The sequence below is a fragment of the Dermochelys coriacea genome, chromosome 6 (genome assembly GCF_009764565.3).
Source record: "Dermochelys coriacea isolate rDerCor1 chromosome 6, rDerCor1.pri.v4, whole genome shotgun sequence".
Lineage (NCBI taxonomy): Eukaryota > Metazoa > Chordata > Testudines > Dermochelyidae > Dermochelys > Dermochelys coriacea.
Window position 1 is genome coordinate 10729951 of NC_050073.1, and position 22860 is coordinate 10752810.

The following is a 22860-nucleotide window of genomic DNA, read 5'->3' on the forward strand; positions in this document are numbered from 1 at the left end:
GACATGTCACTGGGCTGCGGGAGGGGTCATGAAGTCACCTGCTGCCCCTAGGCAACCCCACCCCGGCGCCCAGCCCGCACCTCTCGTCCGGCCCTGGCGCGGCGCACCCTGGGAGCGGTAGTTCCAAGGGTCCGCGGACCCCCCGGCTCACTATGAGGACCCGCGGAGCCCGCTCGCTTCCCGCCTTGCAGGCCCGCCCCGCGCGCAAGCACTTCCGGGTCGCGCCCTCCCCGCGGCACTATGGGAAATGGAGTCTTCGCCATCCAGCCGCCTCCGCGGCTCACAGAGAGGGGCAGAAGGGAAGAATTCAGCGCCACTCTATGATCCTAGTGGGAGCCGGAGGTGCCCCGGCTTCTATCTGAGCGCTTCCGGTTCCGCCGGCCGGACCGGTCGCTAAAGGCTGTGCGGTCTCCATGGGGATGGAAGATGGCGGCCCGAGGTGCGTGCGGGGCCCGGCCCGGGCAGTCTGGGGGAAGGCAACTGCGCCCAGGGGAACCGCAGGGGGTGCGATTGGGCTGTTGTGCCCTGGTTGTGCAACCGGGGCCGGGGGGTCCTGAAGGGATCCCGGGGGTTCCTGGCTAGGGGGCCGGTGGTCGGGGGGTTTCCTGGACGGAACCCCGGGGGGGGCCTGTAGGTGTGGAGGCGTCACAAAGCTCCTGGTCCCGAATCCCCGGAGGCGCTGAATTAAGAGGGATTCAATGGCGATGTCCCAGAATCGCGCCCCCCCCGTAAATGTCGCCCCCACCTATGTGCGGTCCCCTAGTATTGTAGCCCCTCCCACTGGGGGTGACCCTGTTTGTTACCCCCCCACACACACACGTTGTTGCAATCAGAGAAGGGGGGTGTGGGAGCTGGCTCTGAATTGCATTTCCTCTTTTCTTCTATGGACAGACCCATATCCCCTCCCCATGGGTGGGTAAAACCTCATCCCTCATGTGGCAACCTGCCCCAGCTCCTATTCCTTGTCTCCTCCTCCCTGCCCTAGGGTGATCCCAAGTCTTCAGGAAGGATCCCTCTGCTCCAGTCTCAGGCTGTGTATGAGTTGCCCTAAACAAGATCACCCCATCGCTCTCTGCTCAACCCTGTGTCCCTTCACACCACTACCATTGTGGCTGTGCCCCCGTTGGGTCCCAACCCCAAATGTATTTATGATCCTCCTCCCTTATGGGCATCTGTAAACCACCAAGATTCTGTCTCCTCTCATTCTTCCTCCAGGGTCATGTCCTCCCCACCTCCCTCCAGATGCATTTTCTGCCATAACCCTCAAGTAACCTGATCAGACAGAACAAGAGCTCTTGAGCCCTCTGACTATGACCCACAGGGTAGAATGCACCCTGGTTAGGGCATGGCTCTGCATGGAGCCCCTGAGAGCCTCTCCCTGGTATGCCTGCAGCCCCTAGGTAGGAGAGCGCCTGTCTTCTGGGTGAAGGGAGTCCAGGGTTACTGCTATGACTCTTAAGGGTGTCCTCTTGTAAACATCTTTGCTCTCTAGCCCGGAGCTTGGTGCTGGGTAACTGAAACTGAGAAGGTCCCATGGATTTGGGCCCACTGTTTGGGGGCATGCGAAGCAGTTTGGGGGGAACCCCTGGCCAAGCTGGGCTCTTGGCTGAGCTGCAGCTTCACTCCTAGGTCAAGTAGGCATTTGCCACAGGCCCTGCTGGAGATAGACCCCTTCTGACCTTCTCTTCCAGACTCCAGAGCTCAGCTGTAGGGAGAGGCTGTGGTGCAGGAGGGGAGCCTAAGCCCCTCTGGCCCTGAGGATGAGCTGGCTCCGTTCTCTGGAATGCACACGCTGAGGGCCCGCAGCCCTGGGAAAGGAAGATGCTCCGGACTAGTAACTACAGCCTGGTGCTCTTCCTGCAGTTCCTGCTCCTCGTCTATGACCTCTTCGTCAACTCCTTCTCCGAGCTGCTTCGCACGGCCCCCGTCATCCAGCTCGTGCTCTTCATGTGAGGCAGCAGGGACTAGCGGTTGGAATTGGGAGAGCTGGGTTCACTTCTCAGTTGTGGGAGTGCAGGCTAGTGGTTAGAGCAGGGGACTGGGAGTCAGGAGCCCTGAGTTCTCGTCTGGCTCACTGCCACTGTGGCCAAGTAAATGGGGAGAAGGGGGAAGAGAGGACAAACTGAGGCAATGGAGTGGAGGGGGAGGACTTGGAGAAGGTTTTGTCCTCCTTCCCCTGCAGTGTGCAGCAGTACCTGACTGCCTTCCTCTGAAGCATCAGTTACTAGCTGCCAGGGGGGAAGTGGGGCGTAGCTGCAGGGAGAGTCTGGTCTGTAGGCAGTGGCTCCATTCCCAGAGACAGCCTGTGTTCTTGGCTCTAAGCCAAGTGTCTGTTACATAAAGATCTGGAGAGGAACATCTGTGTCTGCCCAGATCAATTATCAAAGCAGCAAATTACTGCATTAGGAGGGGCTGCTTGGGCTGGAGGAACCACCCAGAGCTGGCTGCCTCTCCTCCCAGGGGCCTAGTGCATGGTGCTGTTCCAGCACAGGCTTTGTGTTTTGCTGTGTAGGCCAGGACAGCTGGGACACCCCCTGGGGCAGAGGGCAATGCTTGTGTTGACCACTGTGTCCAGCACATGGTCCCAGGGAGGGCTGTGGTCTCTGGAAGTGCTGTGTGCTCATGGCATCTGTCTCCCCGCAGCATCCAGGATATTGCCATCCTCTTCAACATAATCATTATCTTCCTCATGTTTTTCAACACCTTCGTCTTCCAAGCTGGCCTGGTCAACCTCCTCTTCCACAAGTTTAAAGGGACCATTGTCCTGTCGGCGGCTTACCTGGTTCTGAGCATCGCCTTCCATGTCTGGGTCATGGTAAGGCAGGGCTGGGCTCTGGAGTCTCAGGGGGCGTAGGAACAACTGTACACATCTGTCTAGATGGGTAGCTCACCCTCTTCTGAAGCACCTGGGACTCTGGTGCATCTGGTATGATACCCACTTCTTGTAGTCTCAGAACCATCCACTGGCCTGATGTCCTTCCCCAGCTGGACACTGGCCCATCTGCTCTGCTAGCCCCCCTTTGTCATGAAGATTTAGAGAGGGCCAAAATCCCCATCGCACACCAAACCAGTCCTGCCACACTCTGTAAGTGGTGTGTTGTCTTGGCCTCCTTCTGGAGAGCAGCTTATCCTGAGGGAAGAGGCCTGACCCCTGAGCCTGGAGAGGTCAGAGCTTTGCTCGGGGCCCATCTCGCCTTGCAGTTCCAGAGAGGGAGAATTGCTGCTCTGTGGAATGTTTCTGTCTCCCAAAGAGGCAGCAGCGCATCCCTGGAGAGAGTCGGGCACTCTAAGGAGAAGAGTGAGGTACCGGGAGCTGCCACAAAGCACCCTTGCACCCGGCCCCTCCCTGATTGGGGGATTCACCCATGTTTCAAGTAGGGGGATTGGGCCTGGAGTGGAAGGGGAGGAGGGATACCAGCCCCACTTCCTCTCTCTCCTTGGAGGGAGCTCAGCTGGGCTCCGTGCAGACCTTCCCCAGCACCTTCCTCCCAGCTTGTGACAGAAAGCGTTGTTCTTCCCCAACTCAGATCCTTTCTTTGGGGGACGTGTGCCTCCCCAGCCTCCCCCTCTTTTCTTGGAGATCGGCCCTGGGGCTGGGCAGAAGCCCACCCTATCTGCCAGATTTGGGGAGAGCTGCTTCTCCCACTAGACAGCATAGTCAGCTACGGCTCTTCGAGGACCTGACTTGGGTCTGCGAACAGCCCTCCCAACCACTTCAAGCAGAGTCCCCACTGCCGAGAGCAGGATCAGGGCCTCACAAAGCAGCCTGTTTCATGGCCATCGGCAGGAGCTGGTGTCCTGGGCCTTGTGCTCTCTTGATGCCATGGTGGGAAACGTGGCCGGGGGAGGCAACTCCACAGTGAGAGTTTATTTGGAGCAGGGATAGTTTGGGATTCAAAAATACATTTGAATCCAACTCCTCCCTTGGCGGCTGGGGCCAGAGGTTGGCGGAGGCATCAGTTCTGCCCTCAGGAGCTGTCTCGGGAGTGATCAGAATACTCACAGCGGGGAAATCAGAGGTGTTCACTCCTTAAGGGGTGCTGGAGTGGCGACACAGATCCATCTAGTGGGGTAGCCCAGCCCCTCCTGTCACAGCTTGGGCCATTGGCCAGTCTGTTGATATCCCATCACTTCCTCCCAAAAGGATTTTGCTCCATCTAAAACTCCATCTAAAACTGCTTAGCAGAAGCCAGGCCCCAGAGAACACCCTCGTGGCAGGGGACTGCTGGAGCTAGGGTGGAAACTGACCTGTGTCCTCAGCTGTGGTACCCATGAAAGGGCGGTACAGCAAGAGCCTTTCCCTTTGAAATCCCCCTCCTTCCCTTTTCAGCTCCCACCTGAGTAGCAGCTCCTGGTCTCACCAGTTCCGATCAGGGTCTAACAGATGAACAAGTGCATCCTGGGTTGGATCCTATGTGGGAGCCCTAGGGAGTTGCATTTACAGGGATGCCTGGCCTGGTTGGTGCTTGCCCTGGAAAGCTCCAAACCTGCTTTGGAGTCTTGCTGGAATGGCTTCCCCACCAACAAGGCTAATCCTTGGGTGAGGAGTGCTGATGTCCATGCAAGGCATTACATGGGATAAATCCCCACCAGGAGCCAGCACTCAGGGGTGCAGCTGGTCGCAGGAGCCACAGGCTGCGAGTGTCCGTCCCAGATTGGGTTGAAGCGAGCACAGCTGCTGGCAGCTCTGCTTGTACCCTGCCCTCATAGGAGAAGGGTAGGGAGGATTGCTCTCCACAAATCCTCAGGACACCCATCATCCCCTCCTTGCCACTCCCGTTAACTCTTTTCTGCCCTGTCTCTTAGGCACTCCACCCCCCCCCCACACACACACCTTTGATCTCACCTGCTGTGACATTCCCAGTCTCTTAAAGGGCTAGCCCCACAAATCCCATTTCTCTGCTGGGGCTGCTGCTTGGCTCTGAGACGCTGGAGTGAGCACTGGGGTGACCAGCTGGATGGGTCTAGTACCTGGCCCAAAGCCACTGGATAATAAACTAACCACTTGTATTGTATTTGACCATTTGGGGCTTCAGAATGTCAGTAATAAGAACCACTGACGCGCGTAACCCGATGGAGCAGGGCATCATGGTGAGGCACTGCCAGCCAGATACCAGCTCCCTTTACTGCCATGAATGCAGCACAACAGTCCCCCTCTGCCCTGCCGCCCCATGAAACAGGAAGCCACAGGCATCATCTCCCCCCCCACACACCCCTGCACAGAGGGTGACACCCAGGCACAGAGAGAGGCTAAGGATCAAATCCTTAAAGGTATTTAGGTGCCTAACTCCCATTGAAATCAGTAGGGGTTAGGCCCAGCTCCTCAGAAGTATATAGGTGCCTAGGTGACTTGCCCAAAGCCACCGAGTTAGTGAGCAGCTGAGCTGGGAACCCAACCCAGATGTCCTGACTCCCAGTCCTGTGCTCAGACCGCCAGACCCCATCCCTCTGAGGTGCCAATGCAAGTAACTTGGAGGGCATCTGCCTGGCAGCTTCCCCTGGCTGGTGCTGCCCATGGGCCATAGCTGGGCAGTGGGATTTAAGAGGATTTTCTGGGATCTGTGTTGGGAAGCTCGACTAGGTCTTGGTGTTCTGTATAAATCCGCTGATCTGATTAACCTTTGTGTGCTCCTTGAGCTGCTCCCTGGCACTCACACCCCCGCTCATAGGGAAGAGGAGGGAGATCTCTAGACAGCTGGGCCCCAAGGACAGGCTCAGAGAGGGGGATGGTTCTTGTTGGGAAAGGGTTGTTTTGGAAAGTGGATCAGTACAGTGATGATGCATTTCTCCCTCTGTTGAGGGGCTCAGCCACTAGGGGGAGTCCTCTAACCCTGGGGAGATAGAGAGCTGCTTCTCACTGGGAATCTGGAGTAAGTGATGGGGGAGGTGACTGAATAGAGCAGCCCGGAGAAGAGAGGAGCAAGGAAGTGAGTTAAGGGGCCCAGCATCTGAGCTCTGTGGTGGGCCGGACAGGCGCTTGTGTGGCCGTTTCCTGCCCCTGATGTCCCTTGTGCCTCTCTTTCCTTCAGAACCTGCGCTGGAAAAACGCCACCCGCTTTGTGTGGACGGATGGGCTGCAGGCCCTCTTTGTGTTCCAGCGGCTGGGTAAGGGCCAAGCTCCATCATGGACCCCAACACACAAACACAGACAACAGCCCCAAAGCAGAGCTACCAGAGCTGGCAGTGGGCTGACCCCATCTGCCTTCCCTGCAGTCTCTCCAGGCTGGGCTTGGGTGGGTTTGTTGGGGAATGGCAGTTCTATGTTCCCATGAGCCGTACCAATCCCTTCCCATGGATGCTGGATCTCAGTGTGGCTCTATCTGTCCTGGAGGTCCCCAGGGCACACTGGGGTGATCCAGCGGATGGAGGATGGGGTGGGGGAGAGGACATTCCCCAGCCGGCTGTATGTCTCACTTTCCTCTCACTGTCCCCAGTGGCCGTGCTGTACTGCTACTTCTATAAGAGGACAGCCTTGCACCTGGGTGACCCCCACTTCTACCAGGACTCCCTATGGCTGCGCAAGGAGTTTGCTCAGGTCCGCAGCTGATGGCTTCCTCCAGGACCCAGAGCCGTGGCCGGTCCGTGGCTGCTCCCAGCTGGCTGGCATGGTGCCCCCCGTTCCACCTGTGCTCTCTGTCGGCTGTCTGAGAAGCCAGTGTCTCTCAAGCCTGGTCTTGCGCTCCATCCCATGAACTAAACAGGCTGGAGAGGTCCCATCAAGAGACGTGTCATCCTCGCACCTGCTGCTTTCCTGGTTGCCCTCTCAGGCTCTCCCTCACCTCCGATATTTCATTCCATTCCCCTCTTCCAGATCAGCAAGCCACTCCTGCTCCTTTCTCTCTGGACCCAGCTGCAGCCTCTCTGAGGAGTGATCCAAAGTGCCAAGCAGGTTTGGCTGAGGACTCCTGTCCTGTAACTGCAGCGTGGCTCCTCTTCATCCAGAACAATCCTTCCACCAGCCCTACGCACAGCATACTCACTGCCTGACCAATGGGGTCCTGTCGGTATTGGCTCCATTTGGCCTCCGCTTTGCATATGTGGTGGGATGAGATGCCAGGACTCAGCCTGTCCTAGCTGCTCAGCATTAGGCCTCTCCTGGTGGTAGACCCTCCTTTTGTACCTGTGTATTTTTGTAAATTATGAGACAATAAATTGGCTTCATTTTCCAGAAACCTCCCTGTAGGTGCATGTTTTGGGTGCACCCTCCTTACTCCAGGCCCTGCTCTATCCTATGTGTCCCCCTGCCCCCAAACACTGTTCTGTTCTAGCCCACATTGCAGCTAATTCCCATACTGGGGGCAGGAGTCCAATGGCCAGGACACACTCTCTCCCTGCAGCTGCTGAGCTGCCTGTGGTGTTTAGTCATTCCTCAGTCATGGATCAGGGCCCTGCTGAGCTAGGCACTGCAGAAACACAGAACAAAGATGGCTGCCACCCTAAAGAGCTGACAATCTAAGCAGGAGGCAGGAGACAATAAGACAATACTGGTTAGGGTGACCAGATGGCAAATGTGAAAAATCAGGATGGGGTGGGGGGTAATTGTTGCCTATATAAGAAAAAGCCCCAAATATCAGGACTGTCCCTATAAAATGGGGACATCTGGTCCCCTTGACTGGCGGTGGTAGCGGTAGGGTCTGCATTCCTACCGCACAGTAGGCATTACTGAATGGGCAACTGCTGAATTCCTTCATCAGCCTGTTGGAGGGCTGGGCAGGGTGCAGAGTCTTGGTAAAGACCAGGGCAGAGGTGTGTATGGGGAATGGTGCCATAACATAGGGCAGGCAGAGTTACATATAGACCCACATAACACAGCCCTTGTTTCCCATGCCACCCCAATCTTGGAGGAGTAAGAACATGAAGCACTTGCTAGCCTAATGTTCTCAGCTGAATGGAGAAACCCTTCAGCTTGCCAGTGAGCTGTGTTTTCAGCATTGGTTTATTTCCAAGCTGCCTGCTCCAGAGGAGGGGACCTGGATGGTGTCTGGTGGTGATCAGAGCAGAGGGAGTACAGCTCAGGAGTTACTCAGAAATAAATTTCATAATTCAGAACCATAGTATTTCCTTTTTCCAGACAGGCTGTGGGGCTGCACTGCTGGGCGGATGAGGTCAGACAGCGACCCAGCTATGCTGCTTAGGGGAAGGGAATGGGGGGGTCACTGGTGAGCAATGGGGATTACACCAATGCAGGGGGAGGGATATCTCCAAATCACCTGTATGGTCTGTGGGTCGGGGTGCTGTCCCTTGACATTGGGTAGGGCCTCGTTGAGAAGCGGTGCCAGGGGTACTGCAGAGTGACCAGCTGTCAAGGTTCCTTCCCCACTCTGAACTCTAGGGTACAGATGTGGGGACCTGCATGAAAACCTCCTAAGATTACTTTTACCAGCTTAGGTTAAAACTTCCCCAAGGTACAAACTATTTTACCCTTCGCCCTTGGACTTCCACTGCCACCACCAAACATTTGACTGGTTACTGGGAAAGCGTTTTTTGGAAACATCTTTCCCCCCAAAATCCTTACCAAAACCTTGCAGCCCCCTGCCTGGGGAAGGCTTGATAAAAATCCTCACCAATTTGCATAGGTGACCACAGACCCAAACCCTTGGATCTTAAGAACAATGAAAAAAAGCATTCAATTTCTAAAAGAAGAATTTTAATAGAAGAAAAAGTAAAAAAAAGAATCACCTCTGTAAGATCAGGATGGTAAATACCTTACAGGTAATTAGATTCAAAACACAGAGAATCCCCCTAGGCAAAACCTTAAGTTACAAAAAGACACAAAGACAAGAATATCCATTCCATTCAGCACAGCTTATTGTCTCAGCCATTTAAAGAAATCAGAATCTAACACATATCTAGCTAGATTACTTACTAAGTTCTAAGACTCCATTCTTGTTCTGTCCCTGGCAAAAGCATCACACAGACAGACCCAGACCCTTTGTTTCTCCCCCCCGACTCCAGCTTTGAAAGTATCTTGTCTCCTCATTGGTCATTTTGGTCAGGTGCCAGCAAGGTTATCCTAGCTTCTTAACCCTTTACAGGTGAAAGGGTTTTTCCTCTGGCCAGAAGGGATTTTAAAGGTGTTTACCCTTCCCTTTATTTTTATGACACCAGCCTTGCTGTTAGAGAAGGGGATCAGGGTCGTTTGGGGACTATGAGGCCCCTACTATTAACCATCAGCCCCTGGACAGGAGGAGCGAATGGTAGCGTTGCCAAGCCTTGTCATAAACCCCCAGCTCCTGGAGGCAAGAGGCCAGGGGAGCATCGCAATGTCGCCAGCTGCGGGTGGGCAAAGGGAACGAGCCGCGCAGACAGGAGAAGGGCGTCGAACCCAGATGTTAAACCAATAATCAATAGGGGGGTGTCTGAGCCTGCAGGCCCTCGGCTCGGAGGGCTCTGGGCTGGCTGGAGGGCAAGGCGAGCGGAGATGCCGGGACTCCAGGAGCTGAAGCTTTACGCAGAGCCCCAGCCCGGGGTGCCTGCCTCTGCCACCCAACGTAGCCCTCGCTCCACAGCGCCCGGCGGGTCCTCCCGCACCATCGAGCCGCGGGACTGAGCCGGATGGAGTGGCACGAGCCGCTCCGGCCCCGCACTTCCGCTTCCCCCTCCCGCGTTCCCGGAAGCGATGTCGCTGGGTGGCGGTTTCCATGGAGATGGAAGATGGCGCCCAGAAGTAAGTGCGGGACTGGGGGAGGGGATCCCGGATTTCCCTCCCCCCCAGCCCAGTGCGTGGGACACCCTCCGCAGGAGCCTTCACCGAGCACGGGGCGGCAGCATCCCTGGGGGGCAATCCCGGGGGCTGTGCCACGTGACTCCTAATCCTTGCGGGAAAGATACGTGACCTCCCCATCCCCACCTTCGGAGGCGCACGTCCCCTGCCCCACCTTCTACATGGGGTGCCACGTGAGCCACCCCACTTCCCTGACCACCCTGGGGCTGCCACATGACCCCGTCCTCGCGGGAAGGGTCCTTGATCTTCCCCTCCACGGGGGGGGGGGCACGTCCCTTCCCCCACTCCATCCCAGGGGGGCCACCTGCCTCCCCTTCCCCCACCCCATGGACGGAACTGTGCCCCCCCAGCCCTGTTTCCCCCGATTGCCTCCAAGCCTATCTCCCCAGGTGGTGATGGAAAGGGTGTCCCTGCCCAATCGCCCCCTCCTGCACCTTCAGGAGCTGGCTTAAATGAGCAGATTTTATCTCACTGGAAAGCACCGGGCAGCTCCCACCCAGATCCACTGCCCCCGGCTGGCTCAAAGGGTGCTGAAAACAGCTCGCCCTCAGAGCCCAGGCCTGGAAACTTCAATGCAAAGCACAGAGCTACAGCCAGCAGGGGCTGGGATGAAAACAGTCAGGAGTCAGGCAGCGTTAGCTTTGGCACTGAGATCCAGTCTCATCACAAACCTGATTACGATCTATCGGTACCTTGAAAACACCGCTTACTACAGGGTTCGGTCATCTTATAGACTTTAAGGTCAGAAGGGACCATCATGAGCATCTAGTCCAGGATGGACCAAGTCTCACAGCCCCGCTCTCTGGCGGAAGCTCGAGGGCCAGATTAAAACATCTGAAGGGCCTCATGTGGCCTTTGGCCCGTAATTTGCCCACCCCCAATCTAGTCTGACCCCCTGCACATTGCAGGCCACAGAACCTCACCCACCCACTCCTGAAATAGACCCCTAACCTCTGGCTGAGTTACTGAAGTCCTCAGATCGTGGTTTAAATACTTAAAGTCACAGAGAATCCACCATTTACAGACATATTCCTGGGAACTTTATTTCACCCCAGTCAGAACAGAAGACAACAGCTATGCGTCTCTGGCTTGTTACTTCCAAAACATCATGTTCTGCTGCTGAAAGACCAGCCCACACAGCTGACAGCTTGTCTGCCACATCACTGCTGTTGGAGTCAGTGTTTCACCTTGGCCTGAAGCACCAAGCAACTAGGAACAGCCGGCTTGGAGAGTCTGCGAAACCAGCTCCTGTTGCTGAATTTCACTCCTTGCTGCCTGACACCCAGCTGTACAGTGGGGCAGGTGGCACCCTACTGTGCAGCTGGGCATGTGCAGGAGCTCTTTGATCTTAGCTGGACCTGCTGCCCTGCCAGGTTTTCTTTTTAAATACCAGTGTCCTGTTCTCAGAAATCCTCTTTCTGCCAAGAGTGGCACCAAGCAGAGGGAGAAAAACCAAAATATAGTGGAGAAAGCTCCTGCCTGCAGACAGAAAGTGGAGCGGCTTAGAGACCCACACTGCCTGCTTCTAGCGGAGAAGAGCTGACCATGAACCAACGGCTGGAAGCTGAAGCTGGACAAATTCAAATTAGACAGTAGGCCCATGTTCCCAACAGTGAGGGGACAGACCATGGGCAAAAATGACTCAGGGAAGTGGGGGATTCCCATCATCTCTCTGGAAGATGCTTTAGTCAAACACAAATTACTGGACTCATGCCAGAAGTGAGGTCAGCCCCAAGTGGCAGCTCACCCAGCCTCTGAGGTAACTTGGCAACCTGTGCTATACAGGAGGTCAGACTCAGTGATCCTTTCTGGCCTTAGATGCTGTGAAATCACAATAGCACCCAGCAGCCCCAGCTGAGACCAGGGCTCCATTGTGCTGCACTAATGCATTGCGAGAACCAGCCCCTGTCCCAGTGAAACAAAATAGACAAAAGCTGGGAGAAAGGAAGGATTCTTATCCTCATTTTACAGATGGGAAACTGAGGCCCAGAGAGACTCAGGGTCAGATTTTGAGGTGCCTAAAGAGGCAGGTGGGCACCTTCTACATCTTTAGGTGCCTACATCTCTTTGTAAGTCTGTGCTCTGTGGTTTGACCAGGGTCATGCAAGGAGCCTGTTGCAGAGCTGGGAAGGGATCCAGGCCAGTACCTTGACCACCTATCCTCTGAGTCAGTCCCTTGTGTTCAGCCTATCTCAGAGAGACAGACAATCCCTCATCCTACGAGGACGGGGCTCCCATGGGGAGTTAGGGGTTAATGCAGCTCAGGCCCTTCTGACTTCCTCTGCCCCCTTTGTGGGGAAGAATGAGGGCGGCTGGCCTGCATGGGGAGCAGCATCTCACCCATTCATGCTGTTCATCTGCCCATCCCCTAGGCCGCCAGCTCTCCTCTACACCTCTGGAAATCCTGCTCTTCCTCAATGGATGGTATTATGCCACTTATTTCCTCCTGGAGATCTTCATATTCATCTATAAAGGTGAGTTCCCTCCACTGCCATTCCAGCCTCCATTTCAGATCACTAGGGCTGCCCGCTGTGTTGTGCCATCAAGTGCCACTTGACTGAGGGCAAGGCAGGCAGGACAAGCCCAGTAGAGTGCCAGCTGACTTATTCCACCCATGACCCTCAGGCCTCCCAGCCCATCCATCCGTTTCAGCCATTCCCAGCCTGTTCCAGGGCTGCGTCTGGTGGGAAGAGGAGTAAGAGGAAGCCATTAGCATTTGGCTCTGATGCTGGGCAAGGGCCAGGACCCGTTAGATGAGCCTCTCTCTGCACTGCATTTCTGTGGTCCTGCTGGCACCTCTCTGGGGCTCTCCACCAGACTTCCTGTCCCTGGAGAAAGGCCTTCAGGCTGAGAACCACTAGCTATTCACGGCCATCTCCCCTTCCTTAGGGGCCTGTCCTAGGTGAGGGACAATGACATGTCAGAAAGAGGGTTTGGGGGCCTTGCACTCCTTCTGAAACAGGTGACTTGTGTTCACAGGGCTGCTGTTACCATACCCCTCTGCCAACCTGGCCCTGGATCTGGTCATGCTCTTCCTCTACCTTGGCATTGAAGTCACTCGGATATTTTTTGGTGAGTGCCTAAGATTAACAGCCAGCTCTGGAACAACAGGACGAGCAGCCCCTTGCAGACAAACACCTCTGAGAAGGCTGGACTGGTGCCTGATTTCACTGGCCACCAAGCAGCCAGCACGTGACTGACTTTTACTCACTCAGATTGGAGATGGATCAGTGCCTAGAGCTGAAGAGCTCTTTGCCTGAGCCATCCAGGTCCCTGGACCAGGGGCCAGATTGGAGCCAGAGACCTAGAGAGGAAAGGCTCCATGTTCCATTCCCTGCCCTTGGGCTGGACTGGAGCCTGTGTCCTAGAGGAGATAGGCTCCATATCCCAATCCCCCAGCAGTCTGTCCCCACAGTCGTGCCCCTCCAGGAAGCTGCGTGTGTGACTGGCTGCAGGGTAGGGAGCAGTTGCCTTACTAACTGTACCACGTGGCAGGCTCCAAGGGGAACCTGTGCCAGCGGAAGGTGCCGCTCTCCATCAGCCTGGCTTTGACATTCCCAGCGGCAGTGATGGCGGCCTATTACCTGCTGCTGCAGACCTACGCCCTGCGGCTGGAGGCCATCCTCAATGCCATCCTGCTGCTCTTCTACGCCATCGAGCTGCTCCTGGGCATCCTCACCCTGGCCTCCTTCTCTAGGTACCCAAACCCCGCCCCTTCCTGCCCTGAGAAGCAGCAGCACTGGGAGGCAGTGGGAGACTGAGCAGGTGTGGACAGGGTCTGGAGGGGTAACATGGGGCAGGGGAGGAGCTGGGATGGGGAGGGAGACAGGATCCAAGGGGTGAAAAAGCACTGGGACTGGGGGAGACTGGATCATTCTTGGGCTAGTGGAAATGAGGGAATAACTAGGTAATGGGCAAAGAGGGAGGCTGTGGTGGAGACAGGGTGAGGGAGGGAAAGTGGGGAGAGAAAATGCTGATGATACAAACAGGAAAGGCTGGGCAAGCGGCTCATGCACACGCCTGGGGATCAGGACTCCTGGGTGCCATTCCTGACTGCCCTGCCTTGGTTTCCTCATCTGCACTCTTCTCCTCTGATTGGCTGCCTCTCCCCACTACAAGGACAGATTCACAGGGGAGGGGAAGCAGTTGGGGTGACAGGGTTGCCCAGGGATGTGAGGGAAGCTCCCCCCAGCCAGAGCCCTGTGAGAGGCTGCTATTGACGGCCAGGCTCTCTCCTGTTTATCTCCCTCTAGGGTGGACTCGTACTAAGGCTCCATCCAGGCTGTTCTGGGCCAGACAAGGCTACGCATTGCCCCAGCGCCTGGGACCAAGGCCACACATTCCCTCCCTCCACAGTTGGTCTGATGGCAGCATCTCAGCCCCTTGGAGCAGAGCTAGACCCAGCCACAGCCTCATTCCACATCAGCCCCTCCTGGGCAGGACGCCACCCCTGGTGTGCCCAGCGACTTGGAGACAGACTGTAACTCGCATCCCAGACCTGGCGCCTCATGGAGCAGCCATTCCATGTGCCCAGGCATCACTCACCCGCTGCAGGCACTGCCCTCCCCCACCTGCCAGGCATTGGGGGGGGGGGAAAGGGGGAAGAGAGGCTACTGGGAGCTGTCATGGATCCCATTCTGGCCCCTACAGCCAGGGCTTAGATTTTGTCCAAGCCCACACACACAAGGCCAGGTGGCCCCTGGCCCAGACCACACCCCCAGGGATCATGCCTGCACCAGCTATGTCCTCCCATTTCAGCATGGGGGCGGAGGGGCAGACACCCAGGGCTGTAAGTATTAATAAGCTCCTGTCTATCGCATGTGAGAAGTGACTGATTGGGAGGTGCTTGCGCCCGCTCCCCCAGATTCAGTGTTATTTGCTGTAGCAGTGACTCGTGGCACTTTTTTCCCTCCTCTTGCATCCTCCGAATTAATACTATTTTCCAATAAATATTTATTTTTCTGCTACTGCTGCTGCCTGGAGCCTTTTCATTAGAGTAGGGCTTCCCCCAGGGGGCAGCAAGAAGGCATCTCCCTCCCTGGTCCACTAGAGAGCAGCAACAGCCAGCCTGCTCCCACTTCAGAGCACATGAATGCCCTCTGCTCCACATAGCACTGCTCTGGCTTGGAGAAGCCCCATTAACTCGCTTCCATCCCCATGGGCCACATCTCCTCCCAACAGCCGGCTCCAGGTGGCAGGCCAGGCCCATGCCAGCCTGCACTGTCTGCCCCAGCCCGGACCCACTCCCCAGGCAACAGGAGGGATACCGATAGGAGAGATGGGCAATGACTGGGTGGCAGCAAGAGGAGAGGGGTCCTAGCAACAGGCTGGCAGCGGTTGAGACAGTGGAAGAGAAAATTTATTTCAGGGGCTAGTGACCCTCAGTAGCGGAAGGGTGTGGCAGAGGCTGCATCTGAGGCCCCTGCCCACAGGCGGCCCCCCGCCTCCACCACCAGGTACTTCTTGTTGGGAGCCTTCAGCACGAGGCAGCTGGAGGAGACGAACTGGAGGGAGAAGCTGCTGGGGTGGTCTTCACTCGCCATGACCAGCCCGTCCTTGTCCAGGCTCCAGTACTTGTTGGCTGCAGGCCAAAGGGGGAGTTAGGGCCGGGTGACATGAGGATCATGGCGGAGGGGGTAGCCAGTGTGAAAGGGCACACTTGGGTGCACGTTAACCTAGGGAGGCTTCTGCAGGATGTTACAGGTGGAATCACTCCAGGAGATGCACACCAGAACCTTGCTGCAGAGCGGACACTAGCTGGGGCCAGTGTGGACTCTGCTCCTCGAAGGATTATGGGAGAGGCAGGGGGCGCTTCCCCCTTTCTTCTGAAGTACTGGCTACTGCACCAGATGGGAAGGGAGGAGCTGGTGGCCTTCAGCAATTCATTGACTGTGTCCCCAGTGATGGAGGATGGCATTTCCAGCCTGGGCAGAGGTACCCTGGGCAGCCCCACTTCCTAAGACATGGCCAGGGGCCCCTTCTTTCACCTCCAGTGGGGATCCCCTAGCACCCCCATCCCCAGGGATGCCCCAGTGCCTGCACATCCTCATCACCCTGCACCCTCACAGTCCAGCCCCTGGCATGGATACCCTGGTACCCTCCCATGCCTAGTACTCCCCAGCCCATTGTATCCCCAACCTCCTGGCGTCTCCACGCCCAAACCCCTGGCAGGAACCCCATGCCGCACCGACTCTGAAGTGGCAGAATCCGTCCTCGCTGAGCGTCAGGGTGCTGGCGTCATAGGCTGGCCGGTTCCCGTCCAGGCGCTGCGTCCCAGGGAACAGCCCCACGAAGCCAGCCTCGCTCTGCAGGATCAGCAGGGGCCGGTTCACCAGCAGCAGCAGGAACTCCTCCTTCTTGCCTGAGGGCACAGATCCCAGCAGGCAGAGTTAGCTCCAGCTGGCCCCACATGGGGCACGGGATGGAGGCTACCAGCCCTGCAGAGGTGCTGTGTGAAGGCAGAAAGGGCCAAAGCTCAGTCAAGTCAGGTCAGGAGGGGCTGCTGCTGAGAACCATCCCTTCGGTATATGGGGCAGGCCAGGGCCCACTCCCCCTGGGGATGGGGGGAATGGGGGTGGGTGACGCTTCAGAGTAGGGCAGGGATCGAGCAGAGAAGCCAAAGCTTCTGTGCACCTAAAATCACCTTCGCTGCTGCGGAGCAAGCCCTGGAAATGGACATTCTCCTTGCAGGGCAGGCTTGGCCCCTGCCCCAAGACCCTGCTCCAAGGCCAGGGCGAACCCTGGCTGCAGCCAAGGGGGGCAGTTAGTGTCAGTGATCTGGGCTGGTGGAAACTGGGCTGAGACACCCTGGCCTCATGTCACGTAAGCCCCAGAACAGCCACTGCATAAAAGGGATTTATCAGCACCGCTGCGGGGCTGGATGGGAAGCGTGGGGCAGTGAGGTGAAGGGCCTCTATTGCATTGCCAACCCCTCCTCCTTGATTAGGGGTATCAGCTGCACCTTGCCCCTACCTGCTGCCTCGGGCACCAGCAGTAGTTGCCCGTTGGGCCTGGTGGCCACTTGTCTGCCGTCAGCCATTCGCAGTATCACCCTCTGCTCCCGGTACTGGAGTGAGAACCAGACCCCCTTGTCGTGGGTGCTGGTGCTCACCACAGAGTCGTTGGGGCCCTGCAAGGAGGCAGCATTATGGAGCAGGGCAGGTGCTCAGCCCTCACGCTCCCCCTTTGGGGGGACCAGGAGCTGCTCCAGCTCCCAGCAGGAGTCTGGTCACAGGCCCGGTCCTTGTAGTAGGGTGACCAGATGTCCTGATTTTTGGGTCTTTTTCTTATATAGGCTCCTATTACCCCCCACTCCGGCCGGATTTTTCACATTTGCTGTCTGTCACCCTACCCTGGAGTCATGTTCCCCTGCCACCAACTGACACCCCCCCCTAGGAGAGGGGTGAACATGACTCTGGGGCAGGGCTAAGGCGGGCACCAGCTGGGCACAGGGCTGGGCAGAGGAGGGACAGAGGGACCAAGATTCAAAGCTCTCCCGCCCAGGCCCCTAAGCAAGGGGGTTTAACCCCTAACGTGCTGGCACCCTCTCAATTGGCCACTCCTGGAATGGGGCACACTCTAGCAGCTGGGATTGGATAGCAGGGCAGGGGAGAGCCAGGGCCAGCCTGCCCTGTGCTGGCAGTTGCCTACATCCCTCAGTCCCAGGGATGTGTTCACCCCTGCTGGTGGATCGCAGAGCTGCACCGTGGCAGGCAACGCACTGCAGGACAAAGTCGGTGGTTCTGTCTATCTCCCCCCATTGGGGGATCTGTGCCAATCCCCTGGCTCCAGCCACACTCACCACGGCGAGGTAGGTGCCGGAGGAGCTGCGAAAGCAGGCCTGCTTGGTGACATCATTCAGCAGCAGCTGGAAAATCTCCGTGTTGCCAACGGACATGGCGTTGGCATAGATGTCAGCCCCTGCGGGCAGCAAGAAATGCATGGTAACAGGATGGGCAGCATGGTGCCAGCCCAGAGAGTCAATAATGCCCTCCCCCATGGCCCAGAAGGGCTGGTATGTGTATCACTGCTGCCCTCTGCTGGCTGCAGCCGGACCTACTCCAGTCACGGCAACTTCCATCCACCACAGCACATGGGAATATGTTGGCTCTGTGAAGAGATCCCAAGGGCTAACTGGCACACTGTGGCTGCCCACGTAATGCAGAGCCCCCTTTAAAATATGAATGTAGGATAATTAACAAAGGGACACCTGCCTGAGGCTACAGGCAGACAGCCTGAAACAACAGCTAGGAAAGGAGGTGCCAGCAGATCCGACAGCTAGACAGACTGTTAACCACAAAACCTACTGACTATTTGTCAATGCCAAACCCCATGGGCCATGTTCAACATGTGGGGGCAGCCCAGTATACAATGCTTTACACAAAATAAACAACACAATGCAGATTTCTGTATTCCACTGGGTACAATATTGCAATTGACTTGCATCTTTGTCAGAGACCACCGGATTTTGCTGCAGAATTCAGATCACTCCATAGTTTAATACAGATAACAACAGGGGCCTGAACCAATGTCATAAATATAAAGGGAAGGGTAAACACCTTTAAACCCCTCCTGGCCAGAGGAAAAACCCGTTCACCTGTAAAGGGTTAAGAAGCTAAGATAACCTTGCTGGCACCTGACCAAAATGACCAATGAGGAGACAAGATAATTTCAAAAGCTGGAAAGGGGGGGAAAAACAAAGGGTTCTCTCTGTCTGTGTTGTCTTTTGCCGGAACCAGAGCAGGAATGTGGGTCAGAACTCCTGTAAAGGGTTAATAAGCAATCTAGTTAGATATGCATTGTTTAAATGGCCGATAAAATAAGTTGTCCTGAATGGAATGTATATTCTTGTTTTTGTGTCTTTTTGTAACTTAAGGTTTAGCCTAAAGGGATTCTCTATGTTTTGAATCTGATTACCCTGTAAGGTATTTACCATCCTGATTTTACAGAGGTGATTCTTTTTCTTTAATTAAAATTCTTCTGATTGCTTTTTCATTGTTAAGATCCAAGGGTTTGTGTCTGTGTTCACCTATGCAAATTGGTGAGGATTTTTATCAAGCCTTCCCCAGGAAAGTGGGTGTAGGGCTTGGGGGGATTTTGGGGGGAAAGACATTTGCAAGTGGGCTCTTTCCCTGTTATTTTTGTTAGACGCTTGGTGGTAGCAGCAATAAGGTCCAGGGACAAAAGGTAAAATAGTTTGTACCTTGGGGAAGTTTTAACCTAAGCTGGTAAAAATAAGCTTAGGGGTTTTTTCATGCAGATCCCCACATCTGTACCCTAGAGTTCAGAATGGGGAAGGAACCTTGACAACAGATAACAATAGGGGCCTGAACCAAGATCAGGCCCCATTGTGCTAGGGGCTGTACAGACACAGTGACAGTCCCTGCCCTGCAGATCTGACTGTTTCACTACACAAACGGAGGACAAAGGAAGGAACATTATCTCCATTTTGCACATAAGGAACAGAGGCCTAGAGAGTTGCAGTGCCTTGAGCTAGGTCCCACAGGGAGCCAGGAAATGAACCCAGATCTAGTCCCAGTCCAGTGCTGCAACCACTAGGCTTTCTATGTGCCACATGCCCCAGAGTACATGGAGCCTGGCTGCCAGGTCCTCTCCTGCTGCAGCATGTGCTGCCTGTCCGGAGAGCAGCCCAGAGTGGGGGCAGGTCTGGAGTGGCAGTAGCAGCAGGGCAGGTGGTGCCATCTGGGTGCAGCACTGGGTTCCCCATCCTGCCCCGCTCACCTGGCCTGCAGCAGACAAAGCGGCCCCCAGTGAAGGTGCGCAGCGAGACCTGTGCAGCACTGGGCTCCAGAGCAAAGAACTCGTCGCGCCCTGGCTTGTCCGTCTTGAAGGTCTTGATGGTGTTCTCCCGCCCGGTCAGATACCTGCCATCTGCATCCCGCAGGGCCAGCAGGCCACCCCGCAGCTCCAGGGAGTAAAGCGTGTGAGGGGACAGCTCAGCCTGTAGCGAGCCGTCGGCAGCCAGCAGGCTCCCAGCCCCGCTCCACAGCCCATACTTCCTCTCTAGAGACAGGGCAGGAAGGCAACATTAGAGAAAAAGTCACCCCGGAAATGGGGCACCACGGCCCAGTGCCGCTGGGCTAATAGCTCTCCCAGCTGTATGGTATCCGAGCCACTGGCAATCCCAGTGATGCTGCGGGCCTGTGGGGCACATGCAACAGGCCAGCATGCACCCCACCTCATCTACATTCCCCATCCCACCCCAGTACCCTGGCTTTCCACATCCTTCCCCACCCACCCCAGCACCCAATGCCCCATTCCCCTGCTCACATCTTCCCCCTCCTCTCTGATCTGCTCCCACATGGCCCCCACCCCACACCCAACACCTTCCCCACCCCACCTGCTCCCTATCCCCCTTACTCTTTAGTACCTCCCCTCAGCTCCCCCACCCCAGCAGGGCAGAGCACCCCTGAGGCAGCAGCGAGGGGCTGCCCACCTTTGAGGTCGAAGTGGAGGGTGATGACGGCCTCGGGCCCCCAGGGCAGATCGCGGTCGCAGCGCATGTGCCCGGTCTGCTGGTCACAGCGCATGTAGCGCTGCTTGCCGAGGTTCAGCATGTGCCCGTTGGGGTGCTGGGCCAGGTGCAGGCTCCACTTCTCACCCTCACTCACTGTCTGGGCAAAGCAGGTGACGTTGTCCTCGGCCCCACCCAAGTAGCGCTGGGAGAACTCGCACTGCAGGGACACCTGCTGGGAGGGCAGCCAGTCAGTGCCAGGGCCGGGGGGGGCACAGATGGCTCTTCCCTGTGGGCAGAGCACATACCCAAGCAAGGAGGGGCTGGTGCCAGCATGGCTCGGGGGGGCAGTGCTGGCTCCTCCAGTACAGCCCCCAGCACAGCAATCAACGGCCCCGGTGTGCATGTGGGAGCCTGGGAGGAGCCACAGGAAAACCTGGGTGTGTTGGCACATGGAGGAGAGAAGCCAGCATTGCCACATGAGCCATGCTCAGGAGCCAGAGGGGCCGGGCCAGCTGGAAGAGGGCCCAGGAGAGGGGTACGTAGACCTCTCCCACCTGGGCTGCAGTGGCACCCATGTCCTTGCCTTCTGTGGGACCAGGGGACCTGCGGGATCCCCCATTTCCTTGGTAAAGTGAAGGCGGGAAACCCTCAGGGCCCCTATGTCTGAGGAGAGGATGTCTGGGCCTTAGAGCACAGCAGCGCCCCCAGCTGGGTCCCTCTGTCGGTGCTGACACATGAGCTTTAACGGCTCGTCGTCTGCCTGCTCTTCAGCCCCTGGCTCCGTCCGACCCATGGGTAGGAGCTGCTTGACCCCAGGACCCCTGAGCCATCATGCCCCTATCTCCGCTTCAGCCCACATCCAAAGTGACTCAGTCAGTCCCAGCTCAGGAGCTCCCCCCAACACCCCACATGCCAGCCTCATGGCTTGTTCCGAGGCTCCCAGCCACGGCATCCGAGACATGGGCGCCTGCCCCACTGGGCCATCAGGTTGAGATGCCTACCCCTTATCTGCCCCAGACACCTCAGCAGCCGGCCCAGGGGAAGGCTTTTGGTCACTACCTGCCCCAGCCAGACTCCAGCCACTGGCCTGGAGGCAAAAAGTTCCTCCTCCTCCCCGGAGCTTACAGTGGGACCAGCGCCCTAAGAGCAGGCCCCAGCCGACCGACCCCCAGGGAGCACCCAGACACCTCCAACCAGGGACTTGTGCTATAGGGACACAGCAACTGTGCCCACGGAAAGGGGGATTTCTTGGGGGATGTGTGGCCCCCTGGTGGCTGGAGGCACAGGACAAACTCCCTTCCCAACTCACTAATGGTGGAAGGGACTGGGATGACCCCACCCCTCCTGTGTTGTAGAGACCCACTAATGGTGGGCTGAGGCCATGGCCACTCTCCAATATAGTGTGGTGCCCCTAAGGCCTTGGCCAGAGCACAGAGGTTGCTTGGTGGGAGAGCAAATTCTGACTTGACATGGCACCCGAGCTTGTCTGCACTCCCCCATGTCCCGGCTCAGTGCAAGGACCCCCATTGAGCCGCGGGGAGCCCCTTGGCTTGGATGACATTTGCCAGCTGAGCCCCACCCATCTTTGCTCCTCCCACAGCTGTCAGGTCCCCCTAGGTTTGGTGCTGGGGGATTGCCAGGGAGGGCAGGGAGCTGCAGGCTCTATCTTCAGATGGGCTGCAAGATGCTGGAGCAGTTGGGGGCTCACACCTTGCCCTCCAGGTGCTGCCGCAGCAGGAGGGAGGCTGGGGCTCAATGGAGCGGTGCCTGGGGTGGGGGGCAATAGGAAGTTCGGGGGTGTGTGTGTGTGGAGTTTGCACACCTTGCCATCTGGGTACTGCCGCAGCAGGAAGATGGTACCCGGGCCCGGGCTCTCCTGGTCACAGGTGACTTTGCCATTGGGATCGGCCGCTAGGAAGCGCTGCAGGGAACTGAGCAGATGCAGCCTCTGCCCGCTCTCCTTGGCCTGCTCAGCTGCCCCGGCTCCCTGTGAGGGCACGAAGTGCAGCATCCAGACCTGGCAGAGCCGCAGCACCGAGCCCGTGGCCACCACCTGGAAGCGGAAGGGCTCGGCACTCAGGTACCGGTTGGCAGCATTGATAAGGCCACAGGGCAGTGAGGGAGGTACAGTGGAGTCAGCCATGGGGCTCTGATCACTCCCACTCCTCCCACCTGGGCCACTTTATGCTGCTGATACTGCTCAGACACGCCCACAACAATGGACACCAGGCAACTGGGCAGCCACTGCACAGGCCCCACCCCACAGCACTAGCCCCACCCATTCCACAGCCCCACCCACACCCAACTAGCCCCACCCACACCATGGCTCCACCCCCAACTTGGACATGTCGCTAACGGAGCAGCATCCACAATGGAGGGGCCCTACCAGTGTTCCATCCCTACAACCTTTGGGGATGTTACACTTGCTGATAAGGGCTTTGGCCCCAGCCCTCACAGGGACCACAGCCCAACCCCCACCCTGCATTAGGAGCAGAACCTCACCCCTCCCCGGCCCTCCAGTTGCAGTCTTTGACTCTAACCCCAAGCGCTTCTAAGCCAAGTTGGTGGCAGGTAAGGACACCCTGCCCCCGCGGGACGGAACAGAAGGCAGTGAAGCCATTGAGAATGAGAGTGCACATACCACCCCAGGGAGAGCATC

At 57.0% G+C, this 22860-nt stretch overlaps 4 protein-coding genes across 12 annotated transcripts in view; 2 read left to right on the top strand and 2 right to left on the bottom strand.

Annotated features, from left to right (window-relative positions):
- The first annotated feature begins 235 nt into the window (after positions 1–235).
- TMEM138 (transmembrane protein 138) lies at positions 236–7172 on the top strand. 5 transcript variants are annotated; one of them, XM_043516641.1, is made up of 6 exons: positions 246–439; positions 892–1033; positions 1692–1949; positions 2644–2815; positions 6030–6105; positions 6435–7172. In XM_043516641.1, exons 3-6 carry the CDS (start codon positions 1822–1824, stop codon positions 6545–6547), a joined length of 489 nt encoding a protein of 162 aa, XP_043372576.1. In that variant the 5' UTR covers positions 246–439; positions 892–1033; positions 1692–1821; the 3' UTR covers positions 6548–7172. The 5 variants fall into 5 exon arrangements, with proteins under 5 accessions (XP_043372575.1, XP_043372574.1, XP_043372578.1 ...); XM_043516640.1 differs by lacking the exon at positions 6030–6105 and having other exon boundaries at positions 236–439; XM_038404614.2 differs by lacking the exon at positions 892–1033 and having other exon boundaries at positions 243–439.
- Positions 7173–9515: 2343 nt separating this feature from the next.
- TMEM216 (transmembrane protein 216) lies at positions 9516–14691 on the top strand. 5 transcript variants are annotated; one of them, XM_043516637.1, is made up of 6 exons: positions 9595–9667; positions 10749–11097; positions 12097–12198; positions 12704–12796; positions 13978–14235; positions 14320–14691. In XM_043516637.1, the coding sequence occupies exons 2-6, from the start codon at positions 11052–11054 to the stop codon at positions 14553–14555; spliced, it is 735 nt and encodes a 244-aa protein (XP_043372572.1). In that variant the 5' UTR covers positions 9595–9667; positions 10749–11051; the 3' UTR covers positions 14556–14691. The 5 variants fall into 5 exon arrangements, with proteins under 5 accessions (XP_043372570.1, XP_038263645.1, XP_043372572.1 ...); XM_043516638.1 differs by having other exon boundaries at positions 9650–9667; positions 10780–11097; XM_043516635.1 differs by lacking the exon at positions 10749–11097 and having other exon boundaries at positions 9516–9667.
- LOC119857987 (fascin-like) lies at positions 14661–22436 on the bottom strand. The gene is made up of 7 exons (XM_043516644.1): positions 22024–22436; positions 20181–20430; positions 19466–19747; positions 17526–17644; positions 16697–16853; positions 15912–16085; positions 14661–15305 (listed from the first exon to the last, which is right to left on the bottom strand). Exons 1-7 carry the CDS (start codon positions 22342–22344, stop codon positions 15106–15108), a joined length of 1503 nt encoding a protein of 500 aa, XP_043372579.1. The 5' UTR covers positions 22345–22436; the 3' UTR covers positions 14661–15105.
- Positions 22120–22860, bottom strand: part of CPSF7 (cleavage and polyadenylation specific factor 7) — a 29245-nt gene continuing 28504 nt past the window's right edge. The window contains exon 10 of the mRNA XM_043516629.1: positions 22120–22254. The gene's annotated coding sequence lies outside the window, so the exon portion shown is untranslated. The remainder of the gene's footprint in view (positions 22255–22860) is intronic.

Coding starts and splice junctions, on each gene's coding strand:
- TMEM138 (XM_043516640.1), top strand. CDS start 1,822: ATGCTCCGGACTAGTAACTACAGCCTGGTGCTCTTCCTGCAGTTCCTG. Junction 1,950..2,643: donor ATCCAGCTCGTGCTCTTCAT/GTGAGGCAGCAG, acceptor GTCTCCCCGCAG/CATCCAGGATATTGCCATCC. Junction 2,816..6,434: donor CCTTCCATGTCTGGGTCATG/GTAAGGCAGGGC, acceptor CACTGTCCCCAG/TGGCCGTGCTGTACTGCTAC.
- TMEM216 (XM_043516635.1), top strand. CDS start 9,556: ATGGAGTGGCACGAGCCGCTCCGGCCCCGCACTTCCGCTTCCCCCTCC. Junction 9,668..12,096: donor ATGGAAGATGGCGCCCAGAA/GTAAGTGCGGGA, acceptor CCCATCCCCTAG/GCCGCCAGCTCTCCTCTACA. Junction 12,199..12,703: donor CTTCATATTCATCTATAAAG/GTGAGTTCCCTC, acceptor TTGTGTTCACAG/GGCTGCTGTTACCATACCCC.
- LOC119857987 (XM_043516644.1), bottom strand. CDS start 22,344: ATGGCTGACTCCACTGTACCTCCCTCACTGCCCTGTGGCCTTATCAAT. Junction 20,431..22,023: donor GGCAGTACCCAGATGGCAAG/GTGTGCAAACTC, acceptor CCCTCCCAGCAG/GTGTCCCTGCAGTGCGAGTT. Junction 19,748..20,180: donor CCTCCACTTCGACCTCAAAG/GTGGGCAGCCCC, acceptor CCCTGTCTCTAG/AGAGGAAGTATGGGCTGTGG.